Source organism: Atractosteus spatula, chromosome 2 (genome assembly GCF_055471065.1).
Source record: "Atractosteus spatula isolate fAtrSpa1 chromosome 2, fAtrSpa1.hap1, whole genome shotgun sequence".
Taxonomy (NCBI): domain Eukaryota; kingdom Metazoa; phylum Chordata; class Actinopteri; order Semionotiformes; family Lepisosteidae; genus Atractosteus; species Atractosteus spatula.
In genome coordinates, this window is record NC_142707.1 from 9,175,065 (window position 1) to 9,200,539 (window position 25,475).

Genomic DNA, 25,475 nt, shown 5'->3' on the forward strand with positions numbered 1-25,475 from the left:
GCCTTCAGGAGGCAGTGATGTCACTTCTGTAACCTGCCCAGTGCACTGGAGCCTCGTCACACCGGCCAATTAAAATGAAAGCTTCTATTCTAAATGGCCAGGAAGCTTAAGAAATCAGAGATGAAAGCTCATCTTTTGGAGTTGACTGCATCAATTTCCCTACGGGATTAATAAAGTATTATCTATCTATCTTTTCCAACCCCAGCAGATCAAATGACATTCTAAGGCTACACCTTTCGAAACAGCCTGGATGTGTCAATACAAAAGATCCCTTTAAGACCAGACAGAACATTTTCCATGTAGCTGGATGTCCTACAGAGCTCACTCACAGCAACGATTTTGGTGCATAATGTTTGTCAACTGAGAATCAACAACGTAGATGTTTTTATTATTTGCTAGAATGATTTGCAACAGTACTGTCAGGCTCCCTCCAGCTCATCTCCAGAGCCCAAAGCACAGCTCATCTCCACCCCTCACCTCATCATCAGAGTCTTGTACACAGAGTCCCGCAGCTGGAACACATGGTTGCTGACTGCCAGGTTGTGCTCCAATCGGAAAGGCTCCAGCACCACCCCATCCCGTACGGGAAACGTCAGCCGCAGGTCATCGCTAGGGTTACCTGAGGAAGGCAGAGGGGGGAGGGGGAAGACGGAGTTCAGCTTACAAAGACACTGTCACACATCACAGTACAGGACTTGGTTACACCCTCTGACTCATTCAACACAGCAAGTTGTGCACCTTCTCAAATCAAAACTACCAACCATCTCCAAAGCAAACACCTGGAGACTAAAAATGTAATTAGCATCCGTGCACAGAACACAAACAAACACTCGGCAAACACGCCCAAGGAAATCTTCCAGCTGAGCCACGAAGTTCACATACACTGCTCTGTGCCAGAGTTTTGCACTACACATGCAAACACGCTCGGCCACCACAGGTCAAACTACACTATGGTCACACTATACTTCAGTTCAGCTCGTCACTTGGGAGAAGATGGCAAGATTCGCGGTTCGGTCATCGGGCACGTCTTTGCACAAAGGGTTGTGGGAGTGTGGAACAAACCACCTGCCATGTTATCAGAGTCATTACCCTGGCTTCTCATCCCATTGTAATCTCCCAGGTTCTGAACCAGACTCAATTCTCTTCCCTGACAGACACATTTAATAGTCTTATCAAGTGGCTTAACTAACAATGATTCAAAAGATGCATTTGACGGAGGATGAACTTCCGTTTACTACAAAACATTGCCCAGCCTAAACAGAAAACTGACAAGGTGTTGTACCTGTAGGGGGAGGCGGCAGAGAGCTGATGTTGGGTTTGATATCAGTCAGGAACGGGGACTTCACGTCCTGTCCTGGTGACATGTAAGGTGGCATGTTACTGCCAGGCGTCATGGGTGGGGTGGGGTTACCAGGGAGGGGCGAGCTGGGGTACCCTGGCATCGCTCGTCCCGGCTGTCAGCAGAGAGAGAAGAAGCAGCAGAAAGGAGGGGAGGGGGGTGGGAAAGAATGACAGAAGATATCAGACCAGATCATTTCACTCTTACACGCACAAGGAAACGTTTATTTCAATGTAAGTCTAGTTCAGACACAATCTGAGCATCTTGCATGCAAGGAAGGCCTCCTTGCTTCCGGTAAGAAAGCCTCTTCATTTTGAAGACATTTGATATTTTGCACCCAGAAATGCAGTCAGGGTTCAAGCGCAGAGCACGTGTGATTAGGGGGAGAAGTCCACGGCCTGTTGAAGCGAGATTCTCACCCCATTGACAGCAGGCTGGCTGAAGCTGCTGTAGCCTCCTGGCCCTGCCCCTGCCCCTGGAAGGCTGGTGCTCTGTCCGTTAAACTGCTCGGCCGCCTGGGGAACAAACAGGGCAGAGTGAGACCTCCAGTCAGATTCGACCATCTTGAGACGTTAACGACGCATCGCCTGGCAGTCCGCTCCCTTAACTAGTGAGAGACCCTGGCTAACAACGGCAGTGCCTTCTTTTTATACCCCACTAATTAAGGATCCAAAAATACAGAACTTCACAGTGCTGAATCATTCCTGTGGATGCTCTCTATCTCTCGTATAACTTGCACCCACACTCTGGAATGCTCACTTTTTACCAGAGATTAAAACGCTCAACAGATGACCTATGTTCTTACCCACATCACCTATATCAGTCACCCCTGCATCCGTTTAGCCAGATGTTTGGGAGAAGCTAGTGCACAGATGTAAACTGACCAAGGCCATTCACAACAAACTGGGGCTACAGAACCCAGTGGCGGCGCTATTTTATTCCGCACTCCTCTGTTCGTGTCACTGCAAGGGCGGTTCTTGAAACGCTGTGTGAAAGCGGTCAGGGGCCCGTGGGTTTTACTGCTCTTGACGCACCTTGTAATATTGCCCTGGGTTGCCCGGACCCGGGGGGTACTGCCCCATGCCGCCCTGCTGCATTGGCATCCTGTGCCCGGGGTAAGAGGGTGAGGGGGCAGAGCGCTGGGCGCCGGGGCCGTGGTACTGCATGGGCTGCCCTGCGTACGGCCCCCCGCTGCCCATCCCGGGACCGTACTGCTGGCCTGGGAAACCCTGAGCACAAAGAGGGGAAGAAAAAGTCAGGAGAGGCAGAAAAACCGAATAGTGCGACGTGTAGAAGCCACGGATCGTTCGGCACCGGAGCAAGCTGGCTTCAAGGACCTCTTCCGGGCCTTCACGTGCAGACATTCCCGAGTGACCCTGCCGTTAATACATGAACAGGTTAATACCAGAAAAACCCCTGCTCACGGTTCCCCACTGCAGCAGAGCCTTTGTAGTACAACCTAAGAACAAGCAGACTGCAGCAGGGGCCAGACAGAACCCAGAGGAAAACCAGGCCGCTGGTGAAAGTGGTGCCGGTGGACCAGTAGGTGGCGCTCTCTCATCTTAACCAGTCCTCCCAAGCCCAATGCCCCAGCATGGTGACCAGGGACACTATGCTGTAGGTGTTGCCATCTTACAGGGGCAAAACACGGGTGCTGAATACCTGCTTTTCCCCCAAAGTTTAGAAGGATTTTATCCCAGATATCCCTGCTAACTTTGATCCCATGCTTTCATTGAACAAGCTTACCCAATACAGCCCTCTTGATTCAACTGGTGAAGCAATTCCTCACTCCTCCCCCTGATATGCTGTGTAATGTACATGTATTTGTAAAGTGTATTGGAATAGGAAGTGCTATAAAAATGCCATTATAATCATCCTCAGAGATGTCCTCCTGTATCTCATGATAGATCCCAGACTCACCTCAGAGTTATAAGGCCTTTTCAGGCCCTGTTGTGGGCGTGGTGGCCCCTGGGGGCCCCCAGGGTACCCTGGGTGCTGAGGAAGCCGCTGGCCCTGTGAGTTATACAGGGGCGCCATGGAGGGGGGTCGGGAGGGGCCCATGCCTGTGGCGGTCATGCCAGGGGGTCCTCTAGGGCCCGAGTGAGGCAGGAACTGGCTGTTATAGGAGGAAGCGCCACCCATCTGCAACAGAGCGAAGGCAGCACTGACATCACTGTTCATAAACCTGCAGTTCATTCGGTCAGCAGGTTTTAGTTTAAAATTGTCACTACTATTGCCAGTCGATCAGCATGCAAGTGAATCCCTCCTTTTTTGTTCTGAAAATGAAAATTGCAAAAAAGTTGTCCCCCGTTTTGAATTTTAATACATAAACCAAAAATTAAATGTATGATGGGCTTGTTTCCACATTTTCTATTTTTTGCAACAAAAAAGGTTTGATTATATGAAATTAAAGAATGAAGATTCTACTTTAATATGTAAAAATAATCGAAGTCAACACAGAAGAAGCGGACACAATTACTTGTAGAACCACTGTTGAGACTGGCCTGGCATCCTGGTAGGGCCAAAATTAAAAATGTGCACAACTGTGATCGCTGTTATAGAAGACATTGCTGTACTGGAATCAGTCCAAAAAAGAATAACCAAGGGAATGGGAATGGAAGGTCCTGCACCGACAGGCTGAAGGAACTGAATGTTTTAGACTTGAACAGAGAAGAGTCTGAGGGAACTTGATAGAAACACTCAAAATGCTCAGAGGTACTGACACGGTCAATACAGTGAACTTCTTCCCAACTCACAGTAAAACATTAACTAGAGGTCACAGGTAGAAAAAGGTGCCGTCATGTAGTTATGTTGATGAACCCGATATCCTTGCTTCCTTCAAGAAACAGGAGAATGAGAACCCTGGATCAATTGGCCACTAATTACTATATGTCCAAGACTGCCCGAATGGCCTCCTCGTTTGTAACCCCACTCAGGTTCTTGCGACTTACTCAGACACTGGTGTGAGCATGACTTTGCACATCGTATTCTGATGGCAGTCCTTCTGGAGCCACTCGTATCAAGTCCAAAGTGCAAAGTATGTTTTAGAAATGTATAAAAAGAAAGAGAACCGGGTGGGTTTTTCTCAGCCTGCAGCAATGAAGCCTGTGACCGCACACAGGGGAGAAAGAGGAAGTGGAGAGAGACACATGACACGCCCACCACCAAGCCCCTCCTCTTTGAAAAAGGGGGGGTCATGGGCTGCACAGCCTTGCGCCGGAGGCTCAGCGGTGACTGGAGGAGAGACGTGTCCGTCACCGATGGCACCGTGTGCCTGCAAGAACACGGGGGGCTGCAGGGCTCAAACGGTCACATGTGCTAACTAATCCCACCCTTTCCTGATGCTCAGCCAATTGCAAGCAGCCACTGGGGGAATCCTGATCGTAGTCGGCTAGAAACATAACCCAGGCACGAACCCGGGATGCAAAAAAATGAGAGGAAAAGCATCTGAAAAGCATGTAGAGGATTTGCAATCACAGTAATAATTCAACGCTTTTACTGTACTGGGCTGCACACATTTTCCACTGGAATCACACAAAATGTTCCCCTCACTTCTCGAAGTGTAAAAGGAAATAAACAATCAGTAAACCAAGCATCAGTATGTCCACAGCAATAAATGCTAAGATGACTAGAATTTACTTAAGTGCACACTTTGAAAAAAAAGATTTAATCAAATTGTATTTTATCAGCTAAATCTCTTACACCTTTCGTTTTTTTTAAATACAGGTGTAAAAAGAACCATGCCCACTACATTTAAAATGAAAACAACTAAATAAAACAGGGAAGTAACACTCTAAGGGCTAAGGCTATATCTGTGTGGTTTCAAAGTGACTGTTTTCTCATGTCTGAATTAAATCACAGCGTACACCAGCAGCAGAGCATGAACTCGGCAAGTCACGCACGCATCTCTGGAAACAGAAATTCAACAGCACAGTCAAAACGTGTTGTTACGAAAAACAGAAAAGAAGATAGAAATCAAACCTAAACTATTTCTTTGAATTTTAGGGATTGAAGAAGAAATGAAAACAAAAACAGTTCGATGCTTCTTTTTTCTCCCAAGGTCTTTATGGGGAAACAAATGAGAAAAAAAGAGCCGTTTCCTCCTGTTCCGAGGTTGGATTTTGAAACCACTGCGATCAGCAGGCTCGCATTGTCTCATTGGAGCAGGATTGACTACAGAAATTCCCACCCGTGGCCACAAGAGGGAGCAACACCCCTAAAGGACAGCAGCCACTGTCAGTCAGGCTGGCTACCTTACCGCCACCGGTGGGTAGTGTGCGTGTCAGAGCGTCGCTGCGTGGATGAGGGCGAGCCTGTATTCGCACGTCACAGCGTCAGGGGGCCACTCTCCAGATGAGTTAGCGACAGCACAAGTCTGGCGTTGCCACAGTATGATCACGATCCAGTGGCCTTGCCTGCAGGTGACTTACCGGTCCGTAGTTCAGCTCCTGGTTTTGTTTCTCCTGTATCGCCGCCACCGCTGTGGCCGTGGCCGTCGCCGTGGCAGCCGCCGCGGCTACCGCGGCCGCCGCCGCCGCCTGGGTGAAGTCGGCAGAGGGACGCACGCCGTGGGGGGGCATCCCCATCGACCCACCGCCACTGCTGGGGTAGCTGCGGGAGACAGAGAGGAGAGAGACCGGGCGTCAGCACACCACCTTGTGGATACAGGCCCTGATCCCGACACCAGATACCACACAGCGCACACCAACGTGCCTGCTGCGCTCGTCGGCCGAGGCTGGGTAGCACAGCTGTTCACCAGAGCCTCTTCTCCCCCTGCTTCCACCCCTCACCAGCTCCCAGAAACAACCCAACACAAGGCTCTCATCCAGCTGTTTCCTGAAAGAACCCAGGCTGTCTGGATCGGCTGGGCAGCTTGTTCCACACTCCTACAACCCTTTGCGTAAAGCAGAGCCTCCCTGCACTTTCTGCACAGTTTTCTTTCGTCTTCCGAATCGTGTTCCAAGAGTGTTGCCTGGCGTGATTTTAAGTGGGTGGACTCGGCCGACTCTGAAACCGTGAATCGGGTTGCCCTGGAGCGTTCTTTGTTCAAGACTGAAAAGGTTCAGATCTCTCACCGTGTCGGGTGACGCCGCCAGCACGGCTGCTCTGCAGGCAGGGTGTGCAAAACCACTATTTTTTTTTTACTCTGCGCAACACAGACATTTGCATAATGGTGCTGCCTGAGCCGCACTGAGAAACACTTTCAGTTTTAAGATCCCTCCGAGACGACACTCCACTTGACAAGCTCGTCAGCCGAGGCACTTAAAAGAATTGCGGGCCTCACTTGACAAGAGTTAACCTGTCACCTGACACTTCTGTCATTCGATCAGCTGTAACTCAGCACCCTGCGGCCCTCACTCTTATCGTGCTGCCATGTGAAATTATTTAAACTGCTTCTGACATGTTTTTGTCTAAATAGTAAGCAGTTCGAAGTAAACACACAGGCGTGTGTGTAGCTGGACTGAAAAGACAGAGACCTGCTGTCACACAGGACATTTGCACCAGTGGGCCCCACTCCCTGTGGGCACCATCACCCGTGCCCTCGAGTGGCCGATACCCCCCAGTCGCTCTCAGCGACGCTGAGCTGCTGCCAATGATGGATTGCTGCGGGCATCATCGTGCTACTCCTGAGAGCCTGGGACCCTATTCTTTCAATAATGAAAGACTTTCACTAAAGAAAACCCAGGACTCACTCTTTATCTGTAATGAAAAAATCCCACATACGCATCGCACGATATGAGAAATAAAATCGTGAGGCCAAGGTCACACCATGTGGTCGGATAATTGACTTGAGGTTCTTCAACCCTTAAAACCGCCTGATAAGGGTTTCGGATCAATAAACTGCTAGGAATTAGCTGCACGATTACAGAGGTGCCAAGAGAGGTGCCCTCTGCAAACGCTCTCACTCCCCTCCTTACTCTGCCATCCTCACTGCGGGAAAATCTTCCGGTCAGAGGCGCGTGTGCCCTCACCTGCCCCCGTATCCCGGCCCTCCGGGGTAGCCCCCTCCCGGCCGGCCGTACAGCCCCTGCTGCATGTAGCCCTTGCTGGGCTCGGGGTATCCCTGCTGGCCCATGAACTGCGGAGAGCTCATGCCCGGGCTGCTGCCGGGCATCATGTGACCACCAGCCGAGTTTCCACCTGGACCCATGGGATTGCCCAGCACCTGCTTGAGAGGGAGGGGCCAGAGAGGAAGAAAAAGGAGGCGGATGAAGATCCTGCGTTTATGAGCGGCCGCAATGCAAAGGACAGAAGGACAGGACCAAATCTGAATGCACAACAAAGGTGAGCAAGAACAGTCTTCACAGAAGGTGTTGCACCCAAATTAACAACAGAAACAGAAGCAGGACAATAAGGTACAGTCTGACCACAATACAAAACAACACCCAGGAATAAGCACACAGCGGAATATCATAAAGATGTAGATGCAAAGATGGAGAGAGGAAGGAATAGAGGAGGCCCATACGAAGGGAAACGGAGATCAGAGCAGGACTGGATGCAGAGACTGAGAATGAGCTCTAGAACAGGCTGTTCTAGTGGAAGAAGGAGCCACTGCTGTCGCAACATTGCCGAAGGGTCACTACCGCCCCCTACCTGGCTGGGCGAGGGATTGGTCACCCCCCACACAGTGGTTACCACCGAGAGGGAACCTGCTGGCTGATTGCTGCCTTGCTGCCAAGAGACAGGGTCATATGGGTAGGAGCCGTCACTGTACAGGGCAGAGAGAGACAGCAGGGTTATAAAGCCTTGTAGTGGAGGAATTGCCACTCAGGACTGAATCCCACAGCCCATGCACCTCTCTGTTCTATCAGCTGTGTGTGAGGGTCGGTCTGCCTGACGCCAAAAATGACACAGCCTGGCATTGGTCACCACCACTGACTCATGTGCGACGACGCTGTGTGTGGGTTTTTCTTTCCTATCTGACATCACAGTACATACAGTGTGCGAGTGTGGCTTACTCACTGCCTAAGCAATCTGACTGAGCACGTATGTGTCACCCTCTGTCTCCGAGCGCGGCGCCGATACGGGTGCGCGCCCGGGCGTGTGCGGCTGCACACTTCTTGATCTGCGCACGCCGAGCGTGTGTGTGTGTGTGTATGTGTGTGTCCGAGAACATTCACACAGTCACATGCTCAAGCAGCACACGGAGCTCTCTGCTGCGTTTCCATGGAGACACCACTGTCACCTAGAGACGAGGAAGAGCGGTTGTGCCTCGGAGAAAGAGTGAGAGAGTGCGCGAGAGGGAGGGAGGGATAGTGAGGGTGTGTGTGTCGCACTGAAGAATCAGTTTTGCAACACATACCGGATTCCTACGATCCGCTTGGTCCTGTATAATTCATCCCCTCGAAGGACATGGCCTGAGGTCAGCTTTGGGTTAACCCTTCATCTTTTTACCTTTGCTGCTGAATCTGTATTTAACATCACCCCTCTCCCTGACACGAAACCCAGCCACCCAGCCATACGCAGTCAATTTACACACCCTGGGGCAAGAGAGGTTAAATAACTAAGCTGACTGAAAACCTTCCAGACTACATCATTGAAACAGGCTGAAGACACATTGCAGCAGATCCTGCCTGGGCTTTCACTATTTATTACATCTCTTGCCGAATGAATGGAAACATGTAATAGAAGCAGCAGATACACAGAGATGACACTTCCTAGCTTTTACAAAAGTGTTATTATCTAGGTATATCTGCTACATGTTCTTTCCTGGATGGCAGTATTTAATGTGAGAGGACAGTATGGTGCTGAACTGTACTTCAGTACAGAATGGCAGGGTGAAACACTTTGATCAAGTGTCTGGGTGCTGTGCAGGCTCTTGTACTGTACTGTGGGATAGCAGTAGCATGTGAAGATGCAGCGCAGAGTACTGTACGGCAATGTAAGAATTGTCAGGGGGCTTTTGTGGTCAGGTTCCTGACAGAGTAGGCTTCTATCAGTTTCCTCTCTTCACACCACAGGAAGTCAGGCCCTCAGCAACAGGAAATCGGTGTTCCTGAGCACAGATCAGCAGCAAAGCTTATTCAGCCAATCGGCTGAGAGGATACACCTAAAACAGTTGGCCTCTTCAAGCCCACCCAACCCAATCACATTACCGCACTGTGCTCACTCAGTCCCAGCCCTGGATGCAGCTGAGCCAATCGCAAACACAGGAAGACGGCTCGCTATTTCCAGACAGCAGAGCTGTCTCTAAAACCGACCGGTCAGTTTTAGGGACAGGTGCGCTACCGTCACTGCAGGTGCGGCAGCCACAGTGCAGCGACTGTGCGCGCATGCTTGCTTTTGAGCACTTTTAGTGTTGAGGTTCGGGGTTTCGAATCGGTGTGGAGTGCTGGCGCGTCGATTCGGGCCCACGGCACTGACCTGTGTGGCGTTGGAGGCAGGGCGGGTTTCATGGGGTTGATGGGGTTCATCGGAGGGGCGTGGGGCTCAGCAGGAAGCCCCGATACACCTCAACCCAGCAGGCAGCCTGAGGGACATGGAAAGACAGGGTTACGCACTGCATACACAGTGCACCACGTGCCACACAGATAGACACAATGCTCCTGAAGTTGTATACTCGCACTACGTCAACGCTGCAGGGCCTGCTCTCAGGCCCTTGCTCAGATCACCAGCAGGCCTTGGTCCCGCTGAAGGGCAGCAGGTGACACTGAGCTCCGTTTCGCATGTCAAGCCACAATGAGGACCGTGACCAGAGGCCAGAAACCAACTGAACACCCAGTTAGACACACGTCATCTGCCCAGATAGAGACAGAACCGTAGCAGTAGTCCTCCATCAAGACACGACCATTTTGGCTAGGTTTTACAAGCAACAGAACCACCTGACAGCGCCTCTGCCATACCTGGTGTGTGAACACGCCTGTCCTGTACAAAGCTACTGCCGCACCTGCCCTGCAGGCATTCTCTCTGCTGCACTGACCCCTTGCAAGGACACCAGCATGCCGAGCTGTACCGGCTGCAGAGCGGACCAGGCCGGTTTTACTTATCAGCACGCTGCCCTTACTGGGACCACTTGCACGGCGTTCTCTTCCAGGAGAGCTCAGGAGCGATTTCAGACACTCAGCACTGCGGCCACGAGGCGATTCCATGGAGTAATGAGATCGGAGCTGTTTTTCAGTGCCTCCAAATCACACTGACGTCAGCAGGGGGCTCCTACACTTTGATGCACCACTGTCTCTCTTTTTTTAAGCGCCTGTGCTGGCGATTCTGCCGCTGACAGCTTTCCTTGGAGACTCCTTTTGTTTCCGCTACAGAAAGGCCACTTTTTCAAGGGAATGCTAAATATAGTGCCGAGAGAAAAGTGTCTTATTCCTTTGCCTTTTGTTTTCTCCAGTCTCCGCAGAAAAACGTCTCATTACGAACGCCGACGGTAACAAGGGAGGGGGGGGGAAACTATCTTGAACTATCCGTGACCGCACGCCTCCTTCTGTGATACAGGGGTGAGTTCAAAGTTACTGCCAAAGAATTTACCTCTCAAGCTTCTGCCTGAACAAGAGCTGGTCTGTTTGTTCTGCCAAAAACACAGCCCCCCTGCTGCCCCACTGGTTGAGGGATCAGCAATCCTGTCCCAGCCCTCACCTCCACCCCACCCCCTATTCTCAATCTCGGGGATAAACCATATTTACTGACATGCTAATTTGTTACAAACATCACTGCCTTCCAACACCACCACCCCACCCCCCTTCTCCCCTTCCTCCTCCTCTCCCTCCCCCCAAATTTAGGTCACTCGGCAAGCAGACAGCCTAAAGTGGAACAGGGAAAGGGGGTGGGGTGGGAGAGGGAGAGGAGAGAAGGACACACACAATGATAATGGAGAGGGAGAGAGTGAGAGAGAGGAAAAAAAAACACAAAGAATCCAATACCAAAATAGCGCTCACAGAGAGAGAGAGAGGAGGGGAGGAGAAAGGCGAAGGAAAGCATCAGTGAGGAGGAGAAGAGACGGGGAGAGAGAGAGAGAGGGAGAGCTCTCCTGTGGAGCCTGCAGCGCTGCCGCAGACAGGAAATGAGCCCCCAGTCGCCTGACAGAGTTAACTGCGACGGCTGACAGAGGCACGCCGACGCGACGGGGTCCCGCGGGCGAGGGGCAGGCGCAGGCTGGCGGCTCCACCGCGGCCCGGTGAACTCTCCCTCCCCTGGCCGCGCCCCGACACTGCTGCGGTCCGAAACACGGGGGCAGAACGAGGGAACCCTGCAGTGCCCGCGGCCTGCCAGGACGGCGGCCACGGCGGTTCACACTGCTGCGCACACAGCCAGGCGGGCAGCTGGGCACAGGGACCACGTTCCAGCTCGGAGGCTGTTGCAATGTTATTTACGAGCCGTGAGGTACTGGAGCATGGAGCAGTCCCCCCCCCCCACACACACACTCTCACACCCCGGCCACCTCCTCCCTCTTCCCCTCTCCGTGAGCCGGAGCTCCAAGCACACACTGTTCCTGCCCTGGAATGAACAGCACGCGCTGTTCTCTCTCTCTCTCTCCCCTTCTCTCTTCCTCTCCGCTCGGCTCTCCACCCCCTCCTCGCCTCCCCTCTTCCGGCTCCCTTCGGTCCATCCTTAATCCATCTCTCCCTCTCCTTCACTTTCTCTTTGTCCTACCCCCGTCCCGACGGGGATCCCGAAAGCCGCGCGCCGCCGTCACCGAGCGCGGACGAGCGCTGGGGAACGTTTTTCTTCGGGGGGGGCAACCTGTTTTGATCCGATGCGGCATTCTTCCCTCACCCTGAAGACAAACGGCCAAACGTCTTTATCCCATTCTCAGGCCGAGCGCTCAGTTCCCAGAGAAGAGGAAGGTGTGGGCCTGCACAAGGTGGCCAGGATTTGCACAGGCTCTCTCAAAAGGGAGATTCTACATTTGGGTGGTACCTGCAAAACAATGCAAAGCACCCCTCCTTCTAATCCTTCTCCATTGTGCCTGTAACCCCCCTGCTGCCACTGTGGGGTCCCTGGGCCGAGCTCCCTGTACTCACCACCCAGCTGCTCATCTGGGCAGGGCAGCCAGCGGGTCAGGCCAGCGGAGCTGCTTGAAGCAATTATTTCAATTTGTTGGGGTTTTTTAGGAAGATCTAAAAATGTCTGATTGCAGGAGGTGTATGCATCATGCATCCCGACTCTTAGTTGTCAGGATATTCCAATCGTGCAATCAAGTGAGAATTCTGGTAATTGAAAAGAGCTTTGCATGCTAATAGGACCAATAAATAACACAGGAAACTGCGGGACTCGAGGACCTTCGACGAGAGGAACTGATGGGCTCGCAGTGCGACTACAGGAAATAACTCTGCAGGAAATTAATATGTTTGGATTGTTTTGTTTTTTTATTTTCTGTGAAGGAAAGTTAGGTTACACTGACCCTGATTGAGGTGCTCAGGAACGTTGCTTAATGCTGACAGAGAGAAAACACTGCCGTCCTGAGCCCCAGTGGAGACAGCACTCAGGAGACGGGAGCCCCGCTGCTAACCAGATCCAGCAGGGGGCGCTCGCCCTGCGGTCTGTGTGGGTCCCAATGCCCCAGTATAGTGATGGGGACACTATACTGTAAAAAGGCACCGTCTTTTGGGTGAGATGTAAAACCAAGGTCCTGACTCTTTGAGGTCATTAAAAAACCCAGGGTGTTCCTCGAAAAGAGGAGTGTTACCCCAGTGTCGTGGCCAAATTTCCTCCTGGCCTTTCCCAGTCATGGCCTCCTGATAATCCTCATCTCTGTCCCCATTACCTGTAAAGCGCTTCAAGTGGAGTGCCAGAGAAGTGCTATTTAAGTGTAAGGACTATTTCTATTAGAAAGGCAAGCTGAACCGTGCCTGGTCAAAGCAAGGACACCCCGACACCACGCTCTCATCCTGCAGAGCTGTGGTCAGGACAAGTCCCCGCTGAGCCCCACCCTCACAATCACAGCGCCGAGGGTGGGTCCCACCTGCCCCACCCCCGCCGCTAAAAAAAACACATGCAAACTCATGTGGGGGGTTTGTAAGCAGGGACTCCATTCACAAGATTTACAACACCCCCCACTGTCCCTGGAGAAAGGGAGTGTGTGAAGGGGGGGCCGGGGTGGGGCCGCGTTTGACCAGACATTCCTGAGATTGCTGCGCCTGGTCCCGTTCTGACTCTCGCTGGCCTCTGTACAGCAGCCACTGGCTGACCCGAAAACCCCACCCCACCCCCCTCCGGCCCGCCCTGGGACAGGACTCCTGGGACTCCTGAAAGGCCTTAGGCAGGCGAGGCACTCGCGTGGCAGAACCCCTGCACACAGCACGTCGCTGTGCCGCTGGGTTACGCGGGCATCCTGCGTGCTGCCCCCGCGCCAGCGTGGAGCGGGTGCATGACGCCTTCTCTGCGCCGCGATGGTTGTGGAACTGCGTTGCCATGGCCAAAGGGGTGTGAGGGCAGAAAGGGAAACGCGTGGTGAAACACCACAGAGTCAGTACAAACCGCTGTAGCAGAACAAATTCCTGACACTTACACAGCGCTTTTCTGGACACTCCACTGAGAGCGCTTTAAAAGGTAATGGGGGCTCCCCTCCACCACCACCAGTGTGCAGCCCCACCTGGATGACAGGACAGCAGCCAAACTGCGCCAGTATGCTCACCACACACCAGATTATCAGTGGGGCGGAGAGCAGAGTGATGAAGTCAGTTCAGCGATGAGTTATAATCAGGAGGCCATGATTGGGAAAGGCCAGGGGGAAATATGACCAGGGCACCAGGGTAACACCCCTCCTCCTTTCGAGAAACACCCTGGGATTTTTGATGACCACAGAGAGTCAGGACCTTGGTTTTATGTCTCATCCAAAGGACGGCGCCTTTTTACAGTATAGTGTCCCCGTCACTATACTGGGCAGAAGGACCCACAGAGGCGGCAGGGATGAGCGCTCCCTAGTTGTCTCACTAAAACCTTCCAGCAGCAACTTTTTTCCCCAGGAGGTCTCCCATCCAGTTACTGGCCAGGCTCAACCCTGCTGAGCTCCAGTGGGCTGCCAGCTGCAGAGTCATACTGCTGCTGCATCTGGTCACCCTCTCGCGCAGCCCCTCCCTCCTCCCTGCAAGACTGCCGCACATCGTCCAAGGGTACGAGCACACACACCCACCCACCAGCCGCTACTACTACAGTGCACGCCCGCCAAGATCCATCCAGACACGCTTCTCTCACGCTAGCGATGACATCCTCATGCCCAGCGTCTCCGATTCAAGCCCAGCTGGAACCTCCTCTGTACACATTTATCAGTAAATGAGCCCGAGTTTGCCTGCGCCTCTATAGGCTTTCCTGGGGAGGGGGGAGGACATTCTCAGCCCATTAAACAGGTGAAACTCCAGCCTCTCAGCAGGAGGACCTCCGATTTGCCGAAGACATTTGTTTCCTCTTTTCTGGGGGGGGGGGGGGAAGTGACACAAATGGGAGGGGAGAAAGAAATTCTCAGCCTAATCAAAAGCACATGGGAGGGAAACACGCACAGGAAAGAAAACACTGATCTGGAAGCAGTCAGAACCCCTGAAAGCCGTCTGTGCTGTTGCAGAGTTGCAGACACAGTCACCGTAGTCCACCCTCCACCTCCCACGGTCACTAAAGAGGGCCAGAGCTCTGACAGCACTAACAACACTGGACTGCGCAGCCCTTAAACAAACCCTGGATCTCCACAACACAGGACCCTGTAGGTCAATCAGCTGACCGGCTGTACCCCCAGGAGACTGATCAAGATCAAAAACTGAATTATAAAAAAAAAGAACAAGGCACAAATAAGACTGTCAGCATAAAGTGGTTAAAGCAAACAAAAAATCAGCAGAATGCAACACGTCAAACATTAGAAGGAACTGCAAGAAGTACAGGGATGAATCACAAGATCCACCTGTTTGGTCTGAACAAGCTTGTTTTTAAGCGCCACCCCCTTTTTTTGTAATGCATCGGGAACCACACAGTGTGAAGTGGATCTATGCTTGGCGAAATGCACTGGTGGCCAGCTGTAGTTCTCATGCACTCCAAGCTCTACTTTGGTGCTCTGCATTGCGGTGTTAGGGCGACACATGGGGGCTCCCCCAGATCCCTCCCAGTGCCACCCTCCTCCCTCATGTCAACTCCTGCCAGAGGAGTGCTGCAGAAACCGTTCCGCAGAGAGAGGGCAGCAATACTGGTGTGAGGACGCAAGTCCATCCTGGCTGAAAGACACTTTCTGCTTTGAAACCCTGTTTTCTTATTAGCGAAGCAGAAGAAATAAAATGCTACTACAGTTGCTAAGAGCTCCTCGAGTATTGCATAAACACACTTTTAAGTCCATGCTCGAACGTTTCCAGATGAATGAAACCGGTCTGCTCTGCTGTTTTCGCACAGTGAAGACCGCGCTCAGGAGTCTAGCTCAATACCCCAGCTGTGTCAGCATCTGTGCTGGTAGCTGCATAAGCACCCCACGCCGCTGCAAGAGCATGAGGTGATATACACCACGTGCATGATGGCACGGTGGAGGCACAACATCCGTAGGTCATCGTCCCATGCCACCATCTTCAGGTACAGTCACTGTCCCTGGTTTCGGGGCTGGAGGGGGGTATTGTCCACCAGCCATCATTGCCGGGATGCCAGCTGTTCTGAATCCTGCCTAGAATAGTCTAGATGGCCAGGTCATGCTGTGCCCAACATACAAGAATGTATGCTGAGGGCTGTCTCACTTCCTGGAGGACCTAGTATCTCCCAGGTTTTTGTTCTGACCGGAGTTGTCAATTAACCAAATTATCTTCTTATGTAAGACACATCTAGAACGACTTAATTTACCCACTGTAGCAAACCTCACTCCATCACTTTCCATTTAAATACTAGTATGATTGACTGATCCCCAGAGAATTAGATTTGCACCCATTTTTAATACATTAAAGTTGTAAAAATAAAACTGCTCTTATCAGAGTGTCCTGATCTTCAGCAAGAAAGGATACAGGAGCGAGTGGGATGAGGCCTACAGCCAACTGTGCTACTAGAACAGCTCAGACGAAGTATCTTGTTCAAGAGAACAACAGCCTAGTCTCATATAGGATTCAAACCCACAACCTTCCAGTTACAAGTCTTGAACCCTGATCACTGCTGCACACAGCTGCCATTCACTTCAGTAGAGGTACAGTCACCTATAAAACTCTTTGGATCCAGGTTAGAAATACACCCAAGCAGCTAATTAAATACTGAGGTGAATACAGTTAAGTATGTGATTGAGAGATGGCGTGGAAAAAAAAACAGGTCTTCCTGAGACTAAGTCTGACTGCCCTGTTGTATGTAAGCACTATGTAAATACTGAATTCACAGAACTGTGAATCACATTTTCCCCAGAAATCAGGAAAGTGTTCCATTAAAACAGAGGGCTTGGATATAGAGGAAAAAGGAGGGCTTGGATATAGAGGAGGACAGAAATATGAAAAGATGTACGATACAAGATGGGCAGATATAGGGCAGGGGTCCCCAGTTCTGGTCCCAAGAGCTCAGATCCAGTTAGTCTTCTAGGCCACCCACAATCACCTGGAACTGAAAGATCAGGAACGCTGGTTTAAGCCATTGATCAATTAATAAGTAATGTTCAGTAAAGGGAATACCATTCCTTGAGGGCTGAAGGGTTTTGATTCCAAATTATGTAATTAAGCATACAACCTGTTTAATTGATCACAGTTAAATTTGTTCCAGGCCTTTAGAAACTGATGAATTAAAGGCAGACTGTAAAAGCTGCTGGAGTGTGGCTCTTCAGGAGCAGGGATTTGGAGTCTCCTCGGATTTGGGGTTTACTTCCCTTGGTGTTTGTATGGGGAGGGCAAGCTGGGTAGGAGCCCTGACCCATGAGCAGAATGCAGATACCCCAGGTGGGAGGGTTTAACCAGAAATCCTTAACACAAGCCCAGGTTCAAACTGTGAAACATGAAGCCCAGAGCACAGATGCCCACTGACCTCTTTATATTCTACTACCCTGTTCCCAGACAGACACAGGCTCAGATCATCATACTCACCATGACTGGGCAAATTCAGGAACACAGTCTCCCATTGAAAATGCCACACACAGGCCTCCCCCTACCCCAGAGTGCACACACACCTACTGAGCCGCGCTGGGAGCAGGCGTTAGAGCACTGCGTGGCCGGCAGACATATGGCGAGAGGTCTGACCCCCTGTCTTAAAGCACGAGTCACAGGGGAGCTCAGCTCTGGTTCTTGGCTCTGAAGTGGTGTTCAGGAGGAGGAGACGTGCAGCAGGGTGAAGCTTCCCTTTCCTCAAAACCGACTTGCTGCTTATCTTACTCTGCCTTTCCAGATCCGCAGGCTGGAAACGGGTTGATCGAGCAGAAACGCGACCGCCAGGAACACAGACTTGTGACAGCGGAGACCTGCTGATTAATCAGCCAAACAGCACGTCCCTGCAAGAGCAGGGCCTCGAAACAAGCAGGCACGGTCTGGAGAACAAGCTCCCATGCTTTCCAGCGCTAGAACGAGCAAGCTGTATGCATGGGCCAAATGAGCTCCCACCCCAGCTAAGCCATGCGAGAAGTGCCAACCTGCTTCAGCACTGGACTAAGACACTCATGTTTGCACTAGTCATGTCATCTGCAACAAGAGCAAAACAAACTGTAACGTTTATAATCTTCTCCTCAGCAGGTACAAAGCTGGTTTCACATTGCAGAAAAGCAGAAGTAGAAATGTACACTCCTTCAGCAGTCAAGTCCTCTGACCGTTTCGGAGAAAAGCAGGAAACTTGAGATAATTTCAGTCGGTTAATCATCCACCTGGAGCCAGCGGGGTAATAAGAGAGCAAAGATCTTTATTTTATTTTTTTATTTCGCTCAGTCTGGGCTCATGCACGTACAGTGATGTCTGCCGATTAATGGGAGCATCAAGAAGAAAAACTGCAGCCACTTCAATCTGAAAGGCTGTGAACTTGTGCTGATATGGGGTCCCCGGCTCCTTGTGGGTCTGCAGTCTGAAGAAAAGGGTCAGAGGCACTGCCAGTTTTGTTTAAAAAAAAGCAATGCCACACATCATCCCACTGCTGTCTCTGGACTTCCCTACTGCTGCCTCCAGAGACACAAGATGGCAACATATTGCCTCCCGGTGAATCATGACAGTTCGCCGCCCAGGCGTCTGCAACAGAGGCACTTTTCATGACCCATGACCAAAAGCACTTAGTTACCTCTTGCGGTTCACTGAATAGCTGCTGAACGCTGCCCTTACTCTCATCAATAGAAATGCTTAAAAACACTGTCGCCAAACCAAACCCTCTTTTAAGATCAATTTGTCCCCCATACTTTATTAAATTTTAAATTATACTATTAATACATTAATTACATGCATAATTGAGCCAAGTTTGGAATATATTTTTAACTATAACAAAAAAGCAGACTGAGATTTTAAACAGGTCCTCCCCGGCTCTTCCCCAGAGCTGCGAGAGCCTGTGTAAGTTGGCAATCCAGTAACACATTGGATTAGAACACCATGAAGATGATTTATTAGTAGGAAGGTGCAGAGTGCTTATTAATCCAAAATGTCCCGTGCTGTCATGCCATCCCTGGGCCCTCTGCTAAGTGGATCAGCATTTGGACTGCCAAGACCACTGCTTCTCTCACAACCTGTGCACACGGGCCATGACCAGCCTGACTGAGGGCTCAGAACCAGGCTGAGTAACAGCCCATTCATATTTCCACAAGCACCGGCGTCCAGGTTCTCTTTCTCCGGTCAATAGTAACATCTATCTGTCCATCCTCTAACTCCTTTATCCCATGAAGGGTCACGGGGGAGCCGGAGCCTATCCCAGCAAGCAACAGGCACAGGGCGGGATACACCCTGGACAGGACGCCAGTCCATTGCAGGGCAGACAGACAAACACGCACACAATCACACCAGGACCAAGTTTTCCAGAACCCAATTAAACTGCCTGTATGTCTGTGGAATGTGGAAGGAAGCCAAAGTCCCCTGGGGGGGAACATGCAAACTCCACACAGACAGTTCCAGAATTGAACCTAGGGCCCCAACACAGAGGCAGCAATGCTGAATACTGCTCCACCATGCTGGCCCCCTCAGTAACATGTAACGTGTGCATGTACCTTTCTAGAAAAGTGAGTTCTACTGCAGGCACATTGTTAAATGGCTCTACTGTGTTTAAGAACCGAAGGCACTATGCAAAAAAAACCCTTAGTCATCTAATCCTACGCAGAGATAACCTCAGCACTTTCCCTCTCCACACGCATCTCCACAGCCGCCAAGCAGCAGAGCGCGACACACAGCCCAGGGAGCTGCGGGCACCTGTCTAGTCCCGGGAACACTGCTCAGACTCCCAGCATCCGTGGGCATCCCAGAACAGGCACACGTCAAGGAACAGGGGTGATCCCCCGAAGCAGGGGTCCACCGAAGAAGACATCAGGGACAGATCCCACCGCCTCCTCAGAGCGGATGTAGCACAGCCTCAGCTGCCCTTTCCGAACCCGGTTCCAGGTGGGTTTTGTCCGTAGTACAATCAAAAGTGGCCCAAGACACATTTGCTTATGGCATGGCTCATGGCTTACACACACACACAGAGCACTGTACCCGTTACACTGCGCGTCACTCTGCAAACCACCTGACATTTCGCAAGAGCGAGCAAGCCCCATCTCGGGGGGCCTGTCTGCGCCCCCCCATCCACTCAACACGAAGAGAGAAGCTGACAGAAAGAGCTGCGGTCTTGCTGCCTTCATTGAGAAAAACCAGGAAACAAGATACCATCTATGTGGTCTTGCGTGCAAACGTCACCCCCCTTTGAGCTTCAACTGTCTTTCCTTGAGCGGAGGAAAGGCTGAAGTAAAAACGATTTCAATTCTAGAGCACTTCTCTCCGCTCGGCTCTCTCGAGGAGAGAGGAGAACATTCAGCTGGGAGATCCCGTCTCAACGTGGGGCCCTGCGGATGTGATTTTATTTGCGAACGTGCGCAGATACTCAAAAAGTTTTGGAAACAAGACATTGCACAAGGAAATCATAGCATCCTATTTCAAATGACCTCAGTCCTGTCTACAGAGCTGCCCGAGCCGGTGGGAGGGAGAGATTGAGACCGAGGGGTGATGCTCTCTGAAAAAACTTTTTTGGGGCGGAGCGGTGACTCTGTGGCTAAGGATCTGTGCCTGTGGCTGGAAGGTTGCTGGTTCAAATCCCGCAGCCGGCAGAGGAATCCTACTCTGTTGGGCCCCTGAGCAAGACCCTTCACCCCAGCTGCTCCAGGGGCGCCGTACAATGGCTGACCCTGCGCTCTGAACCCAAGCTTCTCTCCCTGTCTGTGTGTCTCATGAAGAGCAACCTGGGGTATGCGAAAAGACAAATTCCTAATGCAAGAAATTGTATAGGGTTAATAAAGTGATGTTGTTGTTATTATTATTATTATTATTATTATTATTATTATGATGATGATGCCACACCGAGTCCATTTGTCCACGCACAGGACTGATACCGCACAGCACAGCAGAAAACACAGTGTCTGCTGATCTAAGCACACGGAGGGGCTCCGCTACGTCCCTTTTCCGAAGATGAGCGACTCAAACCTCTGCTGTCTACCTTTCCACCTTTCCCCAGAGCAGAAACTGCCGAAACACACACATGAATGAGCAGCGCTGATCCCTCCCCCATTGCTCTGTACATGTGGTTCTATTTTCTGCCTCACCTGTTCTCCCAGACTCTGCAGAGGGACACGCCCCTTGATTACTCAGAACTGTGCCACTCCTGCTGGTCCACCCTGCAGACGTTGCCACGTTCTAGACCCCAGGAGGGCGAGCCAGCCCCTCGTGGTGCCTGCTGTCAGTGCCACAGCCAGGTGACTGAACTCCCCACCCCCCACACACTCACACTTACCAGACGAAGGTACTGATGTCTCCTACACATCACAGCTCCCTCCCTGCTCGCGGAGCCAGCCTGTGTCTGCTGTGCCGCCAGGGACTCCCTGGCCTCGCTGTGAAGCGCCATTGTCTGTCCGCCATGGAGTTAAATATAGCTCCTGCCCGGCAGACAAGCTCAGCGCTGCTCACATTGCACAGTCTCCAGGGTGGTTATAAAAAGCCAGCGGTCCTGGCAGACTGGCACGTGCGAGCTGGCATTCAGCGGGACAGCAGCCTGCGAGAGAGGAGCTGAGGGGCAGGGCTAGAGAGGCACTCACGCCGCTGACCAAAAAAAATTCACATGCAGGTTTTATACCCTGACCATGCTAGTGTCGTTTCTGCAAGGTATCTGCCCGAGTGAAGCCCAGTTTAATATTGGCGTGCATGCCCTGCAACAACAATTTCAAAAAAATCTTTTGGAGGAGGATTCAGAACCTGATTCTTTAACACAGAAAAGAACAGCGTAATGCCACAGGATTTCCCTTAAAATTCCCTGGATAACATCACTGTGCCCACTGCAGCACCGCACTGAGGTGGCGTGTAGTACCATGCGTAAGATGGGCCATGTGCTGAAGGCAAAGTGGGTCTGAGGTGTTACTTTACACAAAGGGTAGCGGGAGTATGGAACAAGGTATCGGTTTCCACAACACACTTCCCATGTTGTTGAAGCCAATACCATATCTCATTTCAAGAAATAGTGGGATGAGATCCTTGGATCAATAACCACTATTTAGCAAGCGGCACAGATGGGCCGACTGGCCTCCTCTCGTTTCCAACCTGTCTGAGGTTCTCGGATCCTGACCTCGCAGCCAGGGGTGAGACAGAGATGCATCAGAGTTAAAACCAGCTGCTCCCATTCTCTTCTGGCACTCGCAGCGTCCCAGGCTGAGAGAGTGGGGCAGCTCGGGCAGGAGGGGGGCACAGAGCACGCAATTGTCCTAGCACATCCATCCACTCAGCCCCCCGAGCTGGAAAGATGTGGCAAAACCGACCAGTCGGACCGCTGGCAGCAGGGCCGAGCCGAGCTCAGGACACTCCTCATTTAGGAGAACAGGAAAAAAAGACGGAGAGCTACTAGGTGTGTGTGTGTGTGAGAGAGAGAGAGTGTGTGTGAGAGAGAGAGAGAGAAAGGGGTGTTCAATGAGTTGGCAAGGCCATCCACATTCAGCCTAATCAAACTCGCCTCTCGAAAAGCTCGGCAGGCGACGGGTTCGAAGCAGCCAAGACAGCCTTGACTGAGCTGGGCAGAGGGCACAAGCGAGTCTCACCCTGACACACAGGAGAGAAAGAGCACAATCCTGAAACTATCTGCACAGCGCCAGCACGTGCATTTCAACCCCGCGTCTGAAAGAAACAGTGGCCACTCACAATTCATTTCACCCCAGTAAGTTCACAGACATCGCCGAGTCCCTTGATCAGCGAACTGGTACGTCGCCCCTCCAAGAGAAATGAGTCCCACAGCAGGAAACACACAGCACTGACCTGTCTCGGGAGCTTTTATTACAATAAACACTAAAGCGCTTAAGTATGAAAGCATCAAGAACTACTACACAGTGTAACAGAACACAGCGGCACTCACTTAAGAGTCAACTTATTTTATTCCAAAGTCACCTCACAAAATATTACTCACTAACTCCTACAAACAAAAAATACCCTCATGTCACCCCAGGAGCGATCTATTACTAAATTACTTACTGAAAGCAAAATGTCACACCCGAGCCTAAGTTTGCACTACCATATTTCTCTCGACAGGTTTTAAGCACAAAGTTTGGCACAAAATGTCATGTACCGTTATCAATAATTCACAGCACAGTCAGCAACCCCGGGTCGAACGCTACCCACCCACATGGACAGAGTGAGCTCAGGGTCCTCGCACTCGTGAAAACACAAAACACCATCTGAACTTTAGCATATTATGAGTAAGCAACCAGGAGAGCCGCAGCCGTCTGAACAAAACCGAGAAGCAGCCCTGCTCGCAGATGCTAACAGGTAACAGATTAGTCAATGGCATTTCGGCAGTCGTCTCCATTTCTGAGCAAACTCTTTTTAAAACTCTTGCAGTGACGAACGATAGGGTCAGGCGGTCGTTCTGATGACGTTTTTGCACAGGGCTTTAACAAGTAGCCGACACACGCTGCCTGAGTTTTGGTGGACAGCCATGGGCGAGTGATCCGTGCTCTGAGGAGCAGGTGGAGGTGTGATATCAACCCAGCTGTCCGCCACAAGATGCGATCGGATGAGGGGGTTCAGTGCGCTGGTGAACGCCGTTTCAAAAGTGGGTTTCGCTACAATACGATAATCGTAGCTCCCCGAGAACAAGAAAGTCTGTGCTGAATTCCGAGGAGACGACAAAAAAAGTGAACACAAAAATGCCTCCATAGCCAACTACCGACAAGATACATGCCCAACACCTGGAAACTTTCTACTGTAATAACTACTTCACCTACCAGAGAAAGCGTACTCTGCAGCCAAGAACTTGGATCTTAACAGTTTCTGACTCGTTCTGCTTAATTCTTTTGACGGGCTTCATAATGAGGCAAAAAAAAAAACTACGAAACTGCCAAATCTTGCTTTTCGTCACGAAACCGCGGCATCATTCACGTCGCATGCTGGGTACAGGTCTCCCGAGCTCGGCAGGTATCCAACCAGCACCATTTAAAATACCCTCGCTACAGCACGAAAACATTTCTCACGGCATCCCCATCTCAAGTGACAAGACGCAGAAAAGTACGAGGAGGGTAAATAGCACACAAAAAAGACCCAAAAAAACGTGACTGCCAGAGATCGGGCAGGCAGGTCGTACTCCGCCAGGGTAGGTACAGCCAGCTCAGTCGCACAGTAACGTGTGCCCAGAATGAAATAACAATTGGAAGACATTTTGTACGTCCTTGTAATACCAACACACGCTGATGTACGGGAACTAGTTCTTTCTTTCTTTTTTTCTTAGAAATGTGGTATTTCCCAAAGACACACCAGGTGTCTGTACCACGGGGCCTTTGTTAAAGCGCCTGTAACACACCGCGAACTACACGAAAACGACCATTAAAACGACGGCAAAAACTAGGTTTTCTTATTTCGGATTTCTCATACTTACCAAATAAGAAAAAAAAATCAAAGCCCAAGCCGATGCCCGTATCGCAGATCAGGTTGTCTGTTCATTCGCCCTCTCCCCGGAGCACGATTATAAATCAATACATCGTGGTAAAAACAAAACAAAACCAAACCACACGCACATCAAACACAGATCAGCCGCCGGCGGCAGCAGCAGTGTGGACCCCAGCGCCAGTCTCTTACCTTGGACGCGAACTGCCTGCGGTCGCCGCCGCGCGCCGGGGTTCGGACTGCAGGAATCTCCGGGCGGCAGCACGCGCTACTCCTTTTAAATATTGCACTGCGCGGAAGGCAAGAGCAGTTTCTCCTCCGTCCTCCGTCCTCCACTCCCCGCACGGAACGGTGCGTGTTCTTTTTTTTTTTTTACCTTACCTCCCCCCCCCTCTCCTCCTCTCTCCTCCTTCTCCTCCTTTTTCGCTCGCAGTCCTCAATTACCTCGGCTAAGTTGTATTCTCCATGTCGTTATTTCTTGTAATCCTTCGTTTCTGTCCCACTGTTCTCGGCTCTCGTTTATTTAGCAACGCGACAGAGCTCCGGAGCTCAGCCTGGACGCGGGTGGCCTGCGGGGAGCTTCGCTAGAGATCTTCCCCGGACACTGCATGAGTGGAGAGTGAGAGTTAGCCTACATACAACGCGACTCGTTTCACTGCTCTGTGCACAGGCAGTATATGCCTCGACTCCACGGCTTTACCTCCCTCGGTGTTGCACAATGGGTTGCTATAATTTATTCATGAGATCATGAGGGATGTTGGTTCTCTGTCGGAGGAGGTAAAAAAAGACACTTTTTTTTTCTTCGCCTTCCTCACTGCCTTCCCGTCGTCCGCAGTCGCAACTAACCGATCGCCTATCCGATTACAGCTAGAGGACGTTCGCTCCCTCCCCTAGTTTCTCTTGGCTCCGAGCAAACCCCACGGTGTTTAATGAAACGCGGGTCATTTTGGCTCCTGAAACAGAGCCTGTTCCTGTTCCTTGATCTAATTCCGAAGCTAGAGCCAACATGGCTGACTGGGTGTCGAAGACTGCAGAGTTTTGGGGTTTTCGGAAACGGCGTGATATCTAAAAAGGCCCGTCGATCTTTTTGGAATAACACTTGCAATGTGTTGTGACCGCGTTATTCTCCTGTCACCGCACGTCATTTGTTTAAAGTGCAAAATAATTGAAGTCTTATACAAACATTCGGCATTTAAAACAAAATAATT

At 51.2% G+C, this 25,475-nt stretch overlaps 1 protein-coding gene across 5 annotated transcripts in view; it reads right to left on the bottom strand.

Moving 5' to 3' along the window:
- The window catches only part of zmiz2 (zinc finger, MIZ-type containing 2), a 35,089-nt gene extending 10,002 nt beyond the window's left edge, over positions 1 to 25,087 (bottom strand). The window contains exons 1-10 of one of the 5 annotated variants that reach the window (XM_088937849.1): positions 24,712 to 25,087; positions 9,704 to 9,809; positions 7,934 to 8,048; positions 7,312 to 7,508; positions 5,770 to 5,950; positions 3,260 to 3,481; positions 2,374 to 2,568; positions 1,759 to 1,854; positions 1,283 to 1,454; positions 478 to 619 (exon numbers count right to left, since the gene is read on the bottom strand). In XM_088937849.1, the coding sequence (XP_088793975.1) occupies positions 478 to 619; positions 1,283 to 1,454; positions 1,759 to 1,854; positions 2,374 to 2,568; positions 3,260 to 3,481; positions 5,770 to 5,950; positions 7,312 to 7,508; positions 7,934 to 8,048; positions 9,704 to 9,753 (1,370 nt within the window). In that variant the 5' untranslated portion in view covers positions 9,754 to 9,809; positions 24,712 to 25,087. Of the gene's footprint in view, positions 1 to 477; positions 620 to 1,282; positions 1,455 to 1,758; positions 1,855 to 2,373; positions 2,569 to 3,259; positions 3,482 to 5,769; positions 5,951 to 7,311; positions 7,509 to 7,933; positions 8,049 to 9,703; positions 9,810 to 24,459 lie in introns of those variants that run through there. The other 4 variants (XM_088937876.1, XM_088937866.1, XM_088937858.1 and 1 more) reach the window with 4 other exon arrangements.
- Between the last annotated feature and the right edge of the window lie 388 nt (positions 25,088 to 25,475).